This window comes from Acipenser ruthenus, chromosome 17, assembly GCF_902713425.1.
Source record: "Acipenser ruthenus chromosome 17, fAciRut3.2 maternal haplotype, whole genome shotgun sequence".
Lineage (NCBI taxonomy): Eukaryota > Metazoa > Chordata > Actinopteri > Acipenseriformes > Acipenseridae > Acipenser > Acipenser ruthenus.
The window spans coordinates 1,416,373-1,433,918 of NC_081205.1; the positions used below are offsets into that span (position 1 = coordinate 1,416,373).

At 42.0% G+C, this 17,546-nt stretch overlaps 1 protein-coding gene across 1 annotated transcript in view; it reads right to left on the reverse strand.

Annotated features, from left to right (window-relative positions):
• Positions 1 to 14,824, reverse strand: part of LOC117423439 (rab11 family-interacting protein 4A-like) — a 55,500-nt gene extending 40,676 nt beyond the window's left edge. The window contains exons 1-3 of the mRNA XM_034039236.3: positions 14,564 to 14,824; positions 6,259 to 6,346; positions 1,620 to 1,708 (exon numbers count right to left, since the gene is read on the reverse strand). Of these exons, the coding sequence (XP_033895127.1) occupies positions 1,620 to 1,708; positions 6,259 to 6,346; positions 14,564 to 14,716 (330 nt within the window). The 5' untranslated portion in view covers positions 14,717 to 14,824. The remainder of the gene's footprint in view (positions 1 to 1,619; positions 1,709 to 6,258; positions 6,347 to 14,563) is intronic.
• Between the last annotated feature and the right edge of the window lie 2,722 nt (positions 14,825 to 17,546).

Here is a 17,546-nt window from a genome sequence, read left to right on the forward strand (position 1 = left end):
TTTTATTATTTAAAGCTTTTACTCCAGTTTTAATTAACTCCTGTTTTTTTTTTTTTTAAAGGAGAAAAACACCATTTCATTTGACAAAACTACCATGGATTGACAACTACAGTAACATAATTCAAGGCTTCTCTTTGCTCGCTCTCAGATTGTTTGTTTCTAGTTTTGTAACGCTGACGTGAACTATTCTATTAAAAAAAAACAAACAGGAGTTAATTATTGCCTTGGTGTTTACAGTACTGGAGCCCAGCTTCCAGAGCTGTATCACTGACCACTCAATTGCACCATCTAGTGGCATCTTTAAGAAGTTCTTCAGAAATTCAGAAGCACTGCATTGAATTTTTCAGAAACAGACTGTGTTTGTAAATACGAAATCGTAAATGTATGCTGCTTTTATATTGCGAGTGTGAATGTATTGGTAATGTTCAATGTGAGAGATGAGACTGGATTGTGTGTGGCTGCTACTGCCCCCAGGACCCCCTTGTAAAGGAGGGGGCACCCCCAGCGGCAGAGTTTAAATAATAATAATACTAACAGTGAAAATAAAGGAAAGAGAAGCGTTCATTTATGCATAAGGAAGCTTAAAATTGCCCTGCAGTGATGGCTGACAAGCTGCTGTCAGTGATTATGCATTAGAGTTTGGATCAGAGAAAAACCTTTCATTTCTCAAGTACTGCACAGTGTGTGTCTAAATAAATGAACATACATGCATGCATACATACATACGTACATACATGCATGCATACAAGCATACATACATACATACATTATTATATATTCTATATATTATAGAAGAGCCAACTACACTGATATGGAAATTAATGCAGCCAAAATCAGAGCTTTAAGAAGAAGTGAAAGTGAAGTACTGGGGAGAGCCGAGTTGAGAGGGCAGAGCAGCAAGCAGAAAAGAACAAGCTGGAAGCATAGGACAGAAATAAAGTGAACTAAACCTCTCGTTTCTATTAAAATATCACACGATATGAATGCTACAGAAACAATCTGAAAGATGGAGAAAGCAAAAAGGGGATACCTGCATGTCCAGAAAACATGCAAATGAGAAGCAACAGGAACACTGCCCTACAGACAGCTTGCTCGGTGACTAAACAGTAATCTGTGGATTAAATGCACTTTGAAAATCTTTTGGAAAAAACTTGAAAGCTACTACTTCAAAGCTGCAGCTTGAAGAAAAGAATATCTAGGGTGCAACAACTGCGTTCCGAGTTATTTATAGCAGCCCGGCAGCAAAGACTTCATTTCAGATAGAAGGAAAGATAGACCTGTTTAAAACCCTTCTCTTTCTGGGTTAGGCAATATATTCATTGTCAAATACTGACATCTATCTCAATATCAGCAACAAGCATGTAACATAAGCCGCTGAAAAGCCACTGATAACAGGCTAACAGCCAGGAATGTGCTCTCTTTCTGTTGCATTGCTTGCCATCATTTCTGAAATCCCAAAGCTTTATCTTCCCAGGGAGGGACGAGTTTACAGAACGAGGACCAGGTCTGATTATAGCACACAAATAAAGACATTGCAGAGCTGTGACATGAACCACGGGGTGCAGCAAATACATTTGGACAACCAAGGCCATTAGTGCATGCAGATCAGAGCACATTACCTGGTAGTTATACTCTTCATACTCTGCCTCATACGGACGGCACGGAGCACTCCTGGCACCCAATGCATTTTTCAATATTTCTTCACAACCTGCGAGGGAAAAACGACAAGGAGATACTTTACAAGTGCGCAGACAATCAGCTCAACGAAATAGCTTCTCTCCTGGTTATTATCTCCATTTTGCTATCTGCTCAGCTAGCGGAGTGTTGAAATAGTCTTATCACAGTTATCTGCACAATTTAAAAGGAATGGATATGGTCTGTAACTCTTCTCTTTGATGGATAGCACGAGCATGCACTCAGAGAGCTGCTGCTCGCCAGCTGGATTCAGGAGTATCTATTCAAAGTTATTAGCAAGTGACAGTGGGCAGACGCCCTTCAGTTTAAGTGATAGAACAAAATGGAAAATAATTTGTATTAAAAAAAAACCAAAACAGTGGTGACCCAGAAAAATGAATCTCGAGTCAACACGTGCCAGATAACTGTTCACTAAAAGTAAGAAACAGTTCTGAACCCTCCTACCGATCTCTAATTGGTCAGAGCTGGTCGAAAGAGGAAGCTGATTGGCTAGCAGTTGCATGTCACTCATTATCTGTGATGCTATGATCTCGTTCTGACAGTTTAAGACTTTCTCCATGTAAATGTTCCGCTTTGGGATTCAGGATTCTTTTTTCCTGCACTTTCCAATAGCTCATATAGCTGTAGGCTATAATAAACATATACCTAAGAAATACATTGGAATATGAACACTTTGCTGGTAACAGGTTACTTTTAAATCTCCGAGCCACAGAAATACCAGTACGGTGCCTCTTTCCTTTCGGTTTCCAATGAATCCAGCCTGCGTCTGCCTCCCCATCAATGCCATTGTTTTAGCTGTGCGATATGTGATACAGCAAAGCCGCAGTTTACAGGCTGACCAATGCCTACTGCTGGGAGGGTTAGAGAAAGCACTGGTTTCTGTTCAGTTTCCCGATTACAGCAGAAGCACTGATCTGTAACGGAATTATTTAAACAAATTACTGTATATGGACCGTACTGGTCTTGAACGCTGTCTATCAAAAACCCTGCATCTTTATTACAGTTAAAGCAGTTATGAAAACAGTGCCCTGGCTTCACATTATTGTCAGGAGTTAGGACTCCATTAAGAGGGAAGGGTATAGGATACCTTCTGCATGGAAGGGCTGCCCTTGTAAAACAGAGGGGCTTATTCAACTGATCTGAATCATGGCAGATCTAAATTGTTGAAATCATTAAAAGAAGGGGACTTTGTAAAAAACAACATCTCTAACAGTGTGTGTGCGCGTGTGTGTATGTGTGTGTGTGTCAGTGTATCAGTGTGTTTGTGTTTGTCTGTGTGTGCGCGCATGTGTCTGTGCGCGCACGTGTGTGTGTATATGTCAGTATATCAGTGTGTATGTGTGCGTGCGTGTCTGTGTGCGCGCACACATGTGTGTCAGTGTATCAATGTGTGTGTGCGTGCGCATGCATGGGTGTGTGTGCGTGCGCATGCATGGGTGTGTGTGTGTCAGAGTCTCTTTAGTGTCATTGTAGTCTTTAATAGGAAGTATAATTCCAGGTTTCTTCTTGTTTTCACATTTTTTATATCTGCCACTATTTAGATTGAAGAGACACAAAAAGATGACAGCAATTTGCACGTGGCTAATAAAGTATAACTTATGGTGGCTCTTTGAGAACTTAACATTTAAAAAAAAAAAGTGTTATGTTCATGTCCTGAGATAATTTATCTTGTGATCTTGACATAACACAATTTCTATTTTTTCCCCACTGTGTTTAACAAGGCACCGTAATTAAGAGCCTCTCTCTGGTAAATAACCAGCAGCAGAAATGAAGCAGCTGCCGAGCGGGTTTAACCCATCTTTCTGCCCTGCCAGGGGTTCAGAGGTTCATCGCTTTCCTTCTGTATTCACCCTGGTTCATTAGACAGGTTAAGAATAAAGGGATCTCGAATGGGGTTACAGAATTGCCTCCGACAGCACAGGCTGGGATCCTGGCAGGCAGCCGGAGCCAGACCCCTCTCTGCCAGGCTCTAGCTGGGCTGCTGGCTGCAGTACAGAGACTCGCCAGGACTTTAGAGGTGGCATTGTGCTCGGCTGTAGTGGCGTCCCTTGCCCATGAGGCCCCCTGGGTGCAACCAATTTGCTGTTAATTTAATAACTTTGCATTAACAAAGAAAAAAAGAACGTCCCAGAACGAAACCGTTCTCATTATCAGCAATACAAATAATAATGGATTTTGCCTCAGAGACTTCTTCAGTTGTGGTCTGGTTTATGCAAGAAGTCTTGGCAATCCTTCACTCTTTAAGCAGTGCATCCAGACAGAGGTTAAGCGCATTCACTACCCAAAGTCTCTGTATTTAAATCCCTGGCTTGTTTGCTGTACTGCTGTTCAAGTTGACAATTACTGACACTGGTTGCATCAAGCTTTGAATCTGCACTGTTTTGCCTTGCATTTCCAGCTTTAACCAGCCTGTTTAATTACCATACTGTCTTTAAATCTGTGTCACTTATGAGATTTGAGAAGGATTTGCTTTGCATGGTGCATCTCAATATTCTTTTTCATACAATCCAGGCTTAAAACCTCCAATTATGTTATCTCCCCCGAGCAGAAACAGGAAAGCGAAATGGTTTTGCTGCACAAGCACTGAATGCTTTCTACCCTGATGCTACACACCCCGCTCTCCTTAAAGGAGAGTCTGTACAATGTTCCGTGTCCTATATAAGAATTCTATAATTGTGATCAGAAATACACCTAATTCAATGTGCCTGTCAAATCTGGGAAGCACTTAATCGTCAAGTAAGCCCACTGTACTTCCACTGTAAGACAGAAGAATGGTTTGAGCACAGTAAATGAACGATTTATTTTGTAACAGTAACAGGTGGTTCTACACTAGTATACGGACTGACGGACACAGCTACCGTGCCAGGTCTGTATTGAACCATGTGCATCTGTCTGATGTAAAGGTGTCATTAACAGCCCAGATAATTCCTGGTTTACAAGAATTAACTGCTATACTATATTGTGCCCTCTTGCCCTCTGTGTGGTTCATATTAAACCTGCGAGACTGTTCAATGTTCAAGCATGCTTTACATCATTAGATTTATACATCTCCTTTAACTGATCTCTGTAGAAGCTGAAAGCATTTAGCCAAAATGTTGGTCTGCATGTTTGAAGAGCGGGAGGCAGCTTTTGTCCCTTTATACGGGTATGTGGAAGCATTTTCTTACCCTGCGTAGGTGTGGACGTGGTTTCTGCAAGACCAGGTGTTAAGAGCTCTCATACAAATGAATCTTAAAGGAACACGCTGGCTACATCCGTTCCCATGCATACATTTACACCTTCAGGGAAGAGTCATAAAAACCAAGTAATAATGAGTCAGCCTGTCACTCCTCCAGATTCAGGGAACACAGCATTCTCCACAGACGCTCTCCTGGTATTTAAAGCTGAAACATGTTTTCTCATTTTATTCTGCGTGGCTAACTGCACAGAGCTCAGGACTGGCTGGGTTTAGACTATGGTTTCATATCCCAGGTCGGTCCTCGTCTCCCTGCGTGGCCAGGAGTTAATCCGCGTTCCACCTACATGAGCTTCAGTAAAGGTGAAATCATTCAAGAGACGTCATTCATTAATGTGAATCACATCGCTCTTGCATGATAAACGAACGTGATTTACTGCAATTGTGAATTCAAGCTCCACTGCATGTCATAACGCTTAGCTGTGCAAAGAAATGTTCCATGACTAACCAGGATTAACGAGGGTAAAAATCTCAAAGCTTTATATTACATCTCACAGCTCTGGTTTTTAGATTACTCTTCTTAACCACAGCTAAGTACACAGCTCAGAAGTTTAACACAAGGCCTAGCTGAGTAATGTTAACGCATGTTAACTCCACTCACTCAAAAACAAGCAGGACATGGCTTTGTAAAAGAAGGGCCAGTTCCGTTGTTATTTTTGTTATGGATTTCTTCTCTCCAATAGTTTTGCAATTGCTTCCTAATGGGACTCATAACAGGACGTGTCTATTGCGATAATGAGAATTATCTCCCTATCAATGATGTTCAATTTCAATGTGGTTCAGGAGCAGGATTTATGCTCTTGATTAGAGGATACAAATGGGATGCATTGAAGACTGATTTGACACTGAACAGGAATTTGGGATCAGAGCTTGCACGGAGTCCATTCAAAGTGTTTTTCCATTAGCTGCCAATGGTGCAACACAAACCCACACTGGGACCATTGCGATAACAGACACAACATTAATAAGATAGGATTTCAGCTTCAAGCTCTGGCAAAGCTCTTTGAATGGATATTGGTGTAGAGATTGCCCTCACGCTGTGTTTCTCCTGCTGTGATCCTTCCTTTGTTTAAAAGGACGTTTTCCTCTTAACTGGCTATCAGCATCACTCCAAGTGTATATATATATATATATATATATATATATATATATATATATATATATATATATATATAATGTGTATAGAAGTGTATATGTATATGATTAACTCTTGTACTGTTGCAGCTCCGTTCTTCCTGTCGATGTCAGCTCATTCACATTCATGGCAATACTGCTGCCTGCACACAGCAATATAGAGCTTGTGTGAATAAACAGAAAGCATCACTTACCTTTGATAGCAAACACCCCATGGCAGAAATCCTTAAAGTTTATCCGACCCAGCTCATTGGGGTCCAGATACTTGGTCAGCTTCTGCACCTACAAAAACAGAATGTTGTGTCACAAACAACCCTTATCCCAGTAGCTCTGCACGGTAATTGTGTGCGTTTACCATAGTTTACCATGTGTGGCACTTTGCCCTATATGGAGTTGCAAACCCCCCAGCATTCACATCTGTAATTACAACACTGTGAGCATCTTCCTAAGTCTTCCTAACTGGTTTTCCAATACAGTATCTGTCTTTGCATTACAATTTCAAAGAGTGCAAATGAGGCTTGAAGGGTCTACAAAAAAAAACCAATTGATTTAAATGTTCTCATTTTGTGAACTTCTCAACAGACGCGAATCACTGCACTGGTCGGGGGCAACACAAGCACCTTAAAAAAAGAAGAGGTGTCTCGTGAGAAGCAATGCATTCGTGATGCTGCTGGACTCGTGGTACTGTTGCAAGACCGTCACCCGCCTGCTACTATGAACCGCGGAACCGCAGACTTTAAGTTTTTTTCATTCAGAGCGAATTTAGGAAATAGGTCAGCTTCTGAAAGACTAGATTCCAAGAGATCACCTGAGCTTGGACTGCAGCAGCTGCCAGGGGTTAGGATTGAGAAGACGATTTGGAGTGATTTTTTACATTCCCCCCCCCCCCCCCCCCCCCGTTTCCAGGCTAGGTCACACAGAGCAGCAGGGGACTGCCGGAAATAGAAAGTAATATAGTGTTAAATAGGCTGAGTGCTGATCTCAATCTCAAACACATTCCAGGAGTGTGTCGATTTGGCAGCTGCTGGAGATCTCATGTGTGATGCTAAATCCAGCAGGTAACATAGCCTGTTTAACAATGCAATAAAAAAGGCATGATTTTTCAGAAGCATCTTCAATTAGTCTACGGCTGTGCAGTGAAGTGATTAAAATGCAGTCATAACAACCACTAATCATTACATCAGATCCAGCTCTTCCACTAACCTAGACAAACCGTTACACAGATTTAAAGCTAAATATTTGTTTCAAAGCTCTTTTGAAAATGGCTGCTCTAGTGCACTGGGGTTTGAGATCTGTCTTCTAAATCACTGCAGAAATAGCGATTAAAAATAAAAAAAAAAAAACATAACAAGTGCTCTGGCTTTTCTGTTCCGTACCACATCATGTATTGTTATTGCTGTGTTACCTGTTTGACAATGTGGGCAATATTCCTTACACTATCAGTGCACTAGAGCGGACATTTTAAAAAGAGCTTTGAAACAGTGTTTGAAGTTATAAGTGTACAAAGTTGTCAGGATGTTAACAATGAAAAGAAAAATGACAGGTACGTTATTTAAACAGTTGTGGGAATACGTGGGGTCGTGTAACGCTGTATTTTTCGGAACCCCACTACTTACTCTTTAATTTATAATATTACGTTTTATGACGGATTTGTTCCAGCACCTTGGCAAAACTGATAAACTGGAAAACCAGTGCTGACCTTTAAGCTAGCAATAGTATTCTGCAAGGATTGTGCAGTATTTACACTATAAATCAACACACTAAATCAATCTCTCTTTGTAGAGGAATGCGAACGTTTATGTATGGGTTGGTGGTTTCAGTGGACTTCATCTCAATGCAAAGCAAACGCTCTTGCGTTGCACGTCTAGGATTGCGCAAGATGGCTTTACGAACCACACTTAGTTCAGAGCGATAGGACTCCCGCTATCTCGGAAAGGGGATGCAAGCAGACTGCATTGATCTGGTAATCTATGCTATCGCTACTTTTAGCCAGACATACATTTCAGTAAAGAGCTTTTTCTGTGTGTGTCAGGTGACACCGGCTCATACGACGGAGAGGGGCAAGGATCAGAGACACACATTACAGCGCCAGACAAACAACACACCGTGCAGCACTCTGATCTCATATCTCCCTTGCTGGCGTGTACGGTGCTGCCATGCTGTAGAAGATAACATTTTCACAGCGCTGTAAGGTCTGTCTTCACAATAACCCAGGGAAGCACTCCTCGGACTCTGAACGCACGGTGGGTTCCAATGTGTGCAATGCTATAAAAACAAACAGCAGGACCTCTAAATGGGAGGATCACACGACTAAACTATACTGCAATGGTGCTGCATACAAAGGACTTGCAATGTGTCCTGGTTAAATAAAAACAGACGTTTACTAAGCAGCACGAACATGCTGAACATCTGGGGATTCTCATTAGCCTCTCCACCCTCTATCTATATATATATATACACACACACACATACATACATACATACACACACAAAGGATGAGGCAAATAAGAAATGATAGGTTTAAATGTAAGGTTTAAAATTAAGGTAAACATGAAATTAACTACTTTGTAATGCAATAAGGATGAGACCAGACCAGGTTTCAAATCTTAACAAATGTTTACCATTTATTAGCTCCAAATACCCACATTACATTCTACATGAAACCTTATTGTTCAGATACAATACGTGCCGCTAATATTAACAGAGATCATCGATCAAGTTACCTTCCCCTGGGAGACAGCCTCAGACACTAAAACGATGGTCTTGATGATCTGGAGGTATTGGGAGCTCCTCTGTCTGTGTCCTCTCTATGCCTGCTATCTATACTCTAGTAGTTCAGAGCAGTTCAGGCAAGTGGGTCGCTGCCTTAGCAACTCTGCACTCTAATCATGACTTTCATCTTTGGCTACGAGGCTTCACTGCAATGAAATGCCAGTTGCAACTTAACAAGCTAGCTGTTTCAGATTATTATACATCTAGGACTGACATCTGGATACATTTTTGTGCTACTCTATGCATTTTAGTGACCATTCTTGATCTTTAAAAGTGAAGTCTATCGTCTCACTATGCATGAAATCCGCTGACCCCCTGCAGCAGCATATGCTACAAACATTAGTGTGACTGGAACTAAATGTGATCTTTCTAACTCTTTGTATGAATACCGTCACAATCCTTTTAAAATGAAGAGCAGCGTTTACACAGCACTGTGTTTTTTTAATTCACATTTTATAAATGTATTACATTTCAATTTGCATTAAAAAGTGACACTACGTAATTGTTTGCGTATTTAAACTGGGAAAGGGTGAAACGTTGCTAAGCTAACACCTCCCACTCACTCAGTGAGATCAAAGCCTCTGAATTTAGAAACATGTTCAGATGTGTGCAGTTATGACAGGGAGCAGAGAAGGTGCTAAATCTCATTATCACACACTGCACAGTCCCTCACAGTACAGCCTCCAGCTTTCACTCCACTGAGCCACAGGTTCATGCAACCAAAGAGAACTTGGCTTTTCATCTAATATTAATCAGTGCAATATTCATAGTTACACAAGTGCTATTAAGCATGTAGCAAGGGCTGCATCCCTGTCTGCACTGTGTTTGGTACTGCGTGTCCCCTCATCCCTGTCTGCACTGTGCTTGGTACTGCGTGTCCCCTCATCCCTGTCTGCACTGTGCTTGGTACTGCGTGTCCTCTCATCCCTGTCTGCACTGTGCTTGGTACTGCATGTCCCCTCATCCCTGTCTGCACTGTGCTTGGTACTGCGTGTCCTCTCATCCCTGTCTGCACTGTGCTTGGTACTGCATGTCCCCTCATCCCTGTCTGCACTGTGCTTGGTACTGCGTGTCCCCTCATCCCTGTCTGCACTGTGCTTGGTACTGCGTGTCCCCTCATCCCTGTCAGCACTGTGCTTGGTACTGCGTGTCCTCTCATCCCTGTCTGCACTGTGCTTGGTACTGCATGTCCTCTCATCCCTGTCTGCACTGTGCTTGGTACTGCGTGTCCTCTCATCCCTGTCTGCACTGTGCTTGGTACTGCGTGTCCTCTCATCCCTGTCTGCACTGTGCTTGGTACTGCGTGTCCTCTCATCCCTGTCTGCACTGTGCTTGGTACTGCGTGTCCTCTCATCCCTGTCTGCACTGTGCTTGGTACTGCGTGTCCCCTCATCCCCGTCTGCACTGTGCTTGGTACTGCGTGTCCTCTCATCCCTGTCTGCACTGTGCTTGGTACTGCGTGTCCCCTCATCCTTGTCTGCACTGTGCTGGTGGTTTACGACTGTATGGTAAAATCTGTTTCATTGCAGGACAATTTTTTAAAGACAAGTCAATCAGGGATGCTTCTTTTTTTGCTAAGGGTGATCTCAACCTGTTTTGCACAAAACCAATTAACTTATTACTGCGTTTAAACCCTGATTGATCCTGCCTTGGCAGTGATACCTTAACAGACAGACCTGTGCAACATTATCAGAAGAAAAGTACTTTCAGACAGTATTGGTATTGAGGGACTGGGGTGGGGTGGGTAAGTAGGGATTGAGCTGAGAAGAGAAAACTCAGAAGGATCTGAGACACCACGAAAAGAGATTCCCCCAGCAAGTTCCTTGCAAGTTCAGAAAGCCCTTTCTTCAAAAGGAAAGTAGAACATGAAATGAAGAGTGACCCAGGATGCTCTTTTAAGGTCTCCTTGCTCTCAGCTCTTGATTTTTTCTCCTTGAGCTCGTTAATGAAAAATGCAACCCCCTCCTCGGGCTTGAAGCTTGACACACTTCTCTGAATTGAGAGTTTCTCGTAGTTCAATAGCTCCCACCACTCTCCTGCTTCTCAGTGGCTCTGCAGTGGATCTCCTTTCATCTCACTGCATCTGGGCTTTCAGCTGTTGAAGAGGGTTTTTTTTTTTTTTTTTTTTTACTCTGAATTAGTTTGAAATAGCTTTAAAAAAAAAAAAAAAGCGTTGGAAGTATTTTATACCGGAGGTTGTGAATTCACTCAAACGTTATAAAACAAAGCATCCACTTTTTACCCAAATCTAGGGCTTGAGTCTCTAGTGTTTGCAAACTGAAGAAGCGTGCTCTTTAATTTAATTCTGATAGGAATAAGTGGGTCAGCAGAAAAATACCGGCTGTCAGGATCAGGGAATTTGAATGAAGGTTTGCTCAATAACTGAAGAATGCTAATAACTGTGTTTCTCCACCGCAAACCGACAGCCTCACAAATAGGATATGCAGCACGATTATAAGGGTTAATCTGGAGCTTCAGAAAGCAGGCTGTTTTCACAAAGCACCTTGGAAACAATCCCATATGATCAATTAGCACTTTAATTCTATCTGCACAGTTCAGACTAACACAAAGGGGCCTCTTAACAAGGCAAACAACAGCTCCATTTATTATTATTATCAACCCGTCAGTGTCTCTTCTTAATCTTCTTCTGTGTCACATATGAGCTGATAGAATGGGTTCGGTTTGGGGGTTAGGGGTTGGGGTTTGGTGTTGGGTTTGGGGGTTAGGGGTTAGGGGTTGGGGGTTAGATTGGTGTTAGGGTTTTTTGGGGGTGGAATAAGAGTTAGGGTCAGGGTTTTGGGGTCTCTTGGTTGGTTTTGTGTGTGACAGACCTAGTGGAAATCATTTGTTCTATCAATATTACAGAGCTTAACCACCGTACAGGAGTTCAGATGCAATAGCTGTGGCTGCTGGAACAGTGACAGCTGTGAGGAAAAACAGGACGCTCAACTGAAAAAAACAAGCCTGTGGGAAGAAGGGCTTCTTACTGCAAAACAACACAGTGACACTCCTGTGTGCTAGACACCCCTCACAGCGTGTTGCCTGAGTAACTGCCTGGCAGTCTGGGTGCTCGGAGACTGCTTTCTCATGGTAAAGGAGTTCACAGAAATGTGTTGCACCGAAATGAAGAACGCTTGGACAGCCAATTAAACACCTTAATTGTATCTGCACAGAGTGAAGCTGGCGACTGCTGCTCTTCACCAACAGCACTATATATAGAAGCTGGGGTTTGTTTTGCAACGCTGAAAACACCTCCACTGCTATTTAAACAGCAGAATGAATTAATTAAAATGGTATATTATTATTTTATACCAATTTCAGGGGTAAAAATGCCACTTACAATAATTTCTAAATCTGGTACCTGGAGTGCACACTGATTTTTGCATCTGGCGTTGAAAAGGTTAATCACATTGTCATGTTTGCATTGCTGTAGGGAACAATAGGGTCTACAGATTTACAAAACGTTTCTGCGTTTGTGTATTATAAATTAAATGTGCTCTTGGGACAATTGCATTCCTTGCCCTAGACTAGTCAGTGCTTCTGAATCCGAGATTCTAACTGCAACAGCAAATGCAAAGACCATTGTGTTAGCATCTTTAGGGAACAACAACACCTAGCACTCTGAAATGAAAATAATAAACACACAGTAACATAAAGCATGGTGAAAGCATGGTGAAGCCCAGGTGAGCATGCTAAATGTGCTCATGATTAAAAAAAGACATCCACAATCCTAGCAGCAAATATGAAACCTGTGGAGTACAAACCTACGCAGCCTACATGTAATCTGTGCATTCCATAGAAACACAACAAAAATTATAAGAAAGAAATACATTTCCGTGGAAGCTTCTAACACCTTGATCAAAAATTCAAAAGCAGCATAAAATTATGTGACACGGACACTGATTGCTGAGAATGATGTTCCATTCATAACTGCACTTGAACACAGACTTGAACATCACTATACATCTCCCAGTACCAAGCAGCTTGAGCCAGACTGGTTCTTTACACACTGTGGATAATGAAGCTCATAGTAAAACCTTTACTGAGAGAGAGAGAGAGAGAGGGAGAGAGATAGAGAGAGAATTGCAAACAGGTGTCAGACAAGCAGACTGACAACTTGCTAATTCATATTTTTGTTGTAATAGCCTGCAATGTGAATGCTAAATCAATGGTGTCTGGAGAAAGCACTGTGCAGTCTCAGCACTGAATTACTGAAAACATGTTTGACATAGGCAGCTGCTTTTAATTATGCCCCCAAATGATCTGCAGACAATAGAAAGATGTGTTTAAACAACGCTGTTTTGCCCAGAACGCTCTGCGATTGTTTGGAATGAATGATGGTGAATTGTTATTTGACACTGCGTTCTCACTCGGAGGCCCCTAATTTAACAGTGTTTTCTGCCACAGCAAATCCAAGCTTTTCATTATAGTCATGAAAGATTAATAACTCTACACCACAGTCTTCAGTGACAGAACAAGCACTTGAGATCGATTTTTCTATATGAGGCTATTACAATCATGACAAATGCTTTCTTTGTGTTTGATATGTTTATGTTGAACACAGCCGCTAAAAGGTCTAGCCGGTGTTTCTTCAGCATGTTTAAGAAGATCGTAACCTTACAAGTCAATCGTCAAACAGAATCACTATATGGATTGGCAATGTCAAGGGACGGCTTTGACCATGAAACTGATGGAACTGTATGGAGTGGTAATCCAACCAGTTGAGGTAAGCGTACCATTTATAGATAGAAACAATGCATATGGAATTTCAGTGAAAAGTATACTAATCAGCCCAAATGACTTCTCAGATCCCCTGCATGGCAAATTCCCTCAACAACTAATGAAACAATTTTTTGATAAAAACGTACAGGGGACCTGGAGAAGACAATTAGATGAGAACACAGCTACACTTCAAAGAATGTGGTCAGTCGTTTCCTTCAGACTGGCAGGGGATAAATTAACGGTGGCACTCCAAAGTGAATACAAGTCTACCATAATGCCAAGGTAAACCGTGGCAGAATACCCACTTCAATCATCCAAGTGCGGAGCGAGGGGGGGGAGCTGACTCGAGATTCTTCTTGCGCGTAACCAAGGCAACCGACTGCGCGAAAAGCCACTGCAACAACGAAGCAGCTTCCCGTTAAGAGAGAGTCCGTGTCCCGCACAGTATGTGACGTCAGCATATGTAATACACTTTCAGCACCAGGCAATACTTATACAAATAATTTACAGTACGATTTTATTTACACAGGAGACTGAGGCTGATGTTTATGCAACTTCATATAGCAAATGCGGATTGGACAGCAACTTCAGTGTTATTCAGGAAAAAAAAAAGTCTGCATAAGATACACTTTGCCATGTAATGGGTTCGTTTATTGCATAATATCTTTTATTTTTTTTCATCATTGCTGGTTTTTGTTTGTTTCCAAGGTGATTGTCATTATTTATGTGTAACTTGGGATACACAGCTATAAAATGGGCATAAAATAACAACGTATAAATTGTTTGAATTATCAGAATATAGTTTCTGAACACATATTATATAATAAATGTAATGAATATACAATTAACGTTTTTTTTTGTTTTTTTTTTAAGATTTTACCTAACTGTGCAATTGAGTGATGTACCCGACTCCACAATGCCCATTAGCAATGATTCCTATTATCTCAGCTCGATCGGTTCCAGTTTATTTATTTACCACACGAGAACACTGATTCCCCTCCTTACCTCGTCTCCTTGGCCGAACTGCAATCCGAGATCAATGAAATGCTCCACACGAATGTAGCCATCATCGTCCTCGTCACACACGTCGAAGACCTCTTTGAGTTTCTTTAAAAACTGCAACAGCTGCTCCTGGTCCGGAAATCCATTCCCGTCCATCCTGCCCGGCGGGTTTAATGTGTCCAATATTAACTGGATCCCAATGACAGGAACCGAGCTATAGCCGCCATGATCACGTGCAGCACACACAGCTCTCTGCGCTGCTGTGAAGAAAGCAAGGCAGTGACATCACAGGAGAGAGGAGAGAGGAGAGAGAGGAGAGAGGAGAGAGGAGAGAGGAGAGAGGAGAGGACCACTGGAGTCAAAGCAGCTAGCGAGGGAGAGGGAGCATCGGTTTAATTTATACACAGGGATGCGTCGAACTTAAATAAGATAGGGGAGGAAGAAAGAAAGAAAGAAAGAAAGAAAGAAAAAGAAAGATGAATGACAAACAGACAGCAGACAGAAAGAAAAGAACATAGAAAAAAGAAAGAAGACTATATTCAACAGACACAAGATCTATCTGCCTAATCTCTGTCTAAAGTACCTATCTATCTGTCCAAATGTACTGTGTTGATTCAGAATGAGGGTGTTCATGAAGCCATGCATTATAGCAGAAGGGTGGGTTCACGGAGATCATTCTGCACAGATTCTATGCAAAATCTGACCAATTTAGCCAATGGGTGGGTTCACGGAGATCATTCTTAGAAGATCATTGGCTAAGTGGGCCACATTCTGCACAGAATCTGCACAGAATGACCTCCGTGAACGCACCCATTGTTCTAGCAGCTACCTGACAAGAGGGCAGGTAGGGCAGTTAATGTTTTTTATTACCCAAATATAGACACCCATCTATATACACAAATACTTGTTCTGCGACTACAGTCTATAAATGCACACGTTTGAATACTGTTCATAAAAGGCGGTTCAAATCAATTTTGGGATTGAGGTTTTACTTTAAGAGCAACATGCATTCAAACCGGTGGGAGAACCTCGTATGAGAGGGAATACCATCATCAACCCAACACACAGAACACGTGCAGGCTCTTACCAAGTATTGTAACACTTGAAATGTATTTGCTTGCGATTGTAAGTCGCCCTGGATAATGGCGTCTGCTAAGAAATAAATAATAATAATAATAATACTAGTTTGGTCTGCAATGAAATCATACAAAAGTGACTGAGTTTGTGACCAGCTGGGGCCCTGCATGCCCGCAGGGGAGGGAGGTTGAAAAAAAAAAAAAAAGGACAGCAATTTTGCAGCACTGGTCCACAGCTGACCTAGAAACATGATTCAGCTTTGAGCAAACGTGTTTCCACTCCAGGCTCAAAAAAGTGTTCAACCAACACTGCCCCATTTGGTCTTGGTCCAGATTTCGGGTCCCTCCTGCCCAGGACTTTGATTGCACAACAATACCGCATGGCTGTTAATTGTAGGAAACCACAGAGCGTGTCCTCTTCCTTTCTGTACAATTCATCCTTTGTAAAGCAGACCATCGTTAAAATTGAAAGTAGGGACAGAAATGGGCATCTGACGACTGTTAAAATAGGTCAGTATCGCACAGGCTGCAGCACACAACGAAGCAGTTCTGTCCTCATTGTAATCAAGCACACAGCCAACAGGAATTTAAACATGGGATTAACTAATACAGCGGCACAGGGTACCAAACTAATACATTAGACAGTACACATCTTAAAACATCACCAATTGCTTTTCTTGTTTACATTCCCCTACTCATGTTTGTTTGTTTTTTGCTATCATTCTGAACAGTAGGTTTGTTGCTCCACGAGTTATTCCTATTTTTCAAGGTTGTCAACACCACCACTTCTCGCTATATGTAGAGTAAGGGCTGGGTGGGGCTCGCAGAGTTCCAAGGTTACACTGTCATGTGATTTGAACAGCACGAGGAAGGTTGTTAGTACCAGCATTTAGGATTCTCCAGACAAGCTCAAAGCCAGAAAAAAAAAACAGATTTAGAGAAAAATAATAGTACTGGAGCAACAGAACCCAGAACCACCGAGAATGATTGTGCAATAGAACCCAGAACCACCGAGAATGATTGTGCAATAGAACCCAGAACCACCGAGAATGATTGTGCAATAGAACCCAGAACCACCGAGAATGATTGTGCAATAGAACCCAGAACCTCCCAGAATGATTGTGCAATAGAACCCAGAACCACCCAGAATGATTGTGCAATAGAACCCAGAACCACCCAGAATGATTGTGCAATAGAACCCTAGAACCTAGAACCACCCAGAATGATTGTGCAATAGAACCCAGAACCAGAACTCAGAATAATTGCTATCACCATAACAGCAAAGAGACAAATGTACAAAAAATATATAATAATAATAATAATACGAACAACGTAAAGGCTTGATATACATTTAAACAAATGTAAGAAACTGTCAGATACTTTACTTAAAAAAAGACTTCTATTGACACAGATTCTCTCACACCCAATACAGAACAGCGCGCGGACGGGTGACAGATGAACGTCAGCAGGAAGTGTTTCTGAATACTGCATGCTTGCGCTGTGCTTTACTCTCGTCGTAGAGTGTGGGAGTCCACAGATAAACATCGCAGGGAACTTATTTCAAGCCCCAGGTGAGTGTTGTAGCATCTCAAACCCACACTGCAAAATTGAGGAGTAGCAGGCAGACTTGTGCTGCTGGTGATGCTCTTCCATTTGTCCTAGCATGAATGGCAGAAGCCCAGATACAAGGGAACAGATACACACAGCCTAGGAACAGAGGATCCTGCATATCACCGGCTGGTTTCACAGACCACGATTAGCACTGACCTCAGACTACCTCCACTAAATGAACACACAAGTGCAAATCTATATCTGTGAAACCAGACAAGAGTTTAAGCGCGTAAAACATCCAGCTGAATTATCATTAATAAAAGAGGAGACGACTCCACTTTATGCAATGAAAAAAACGC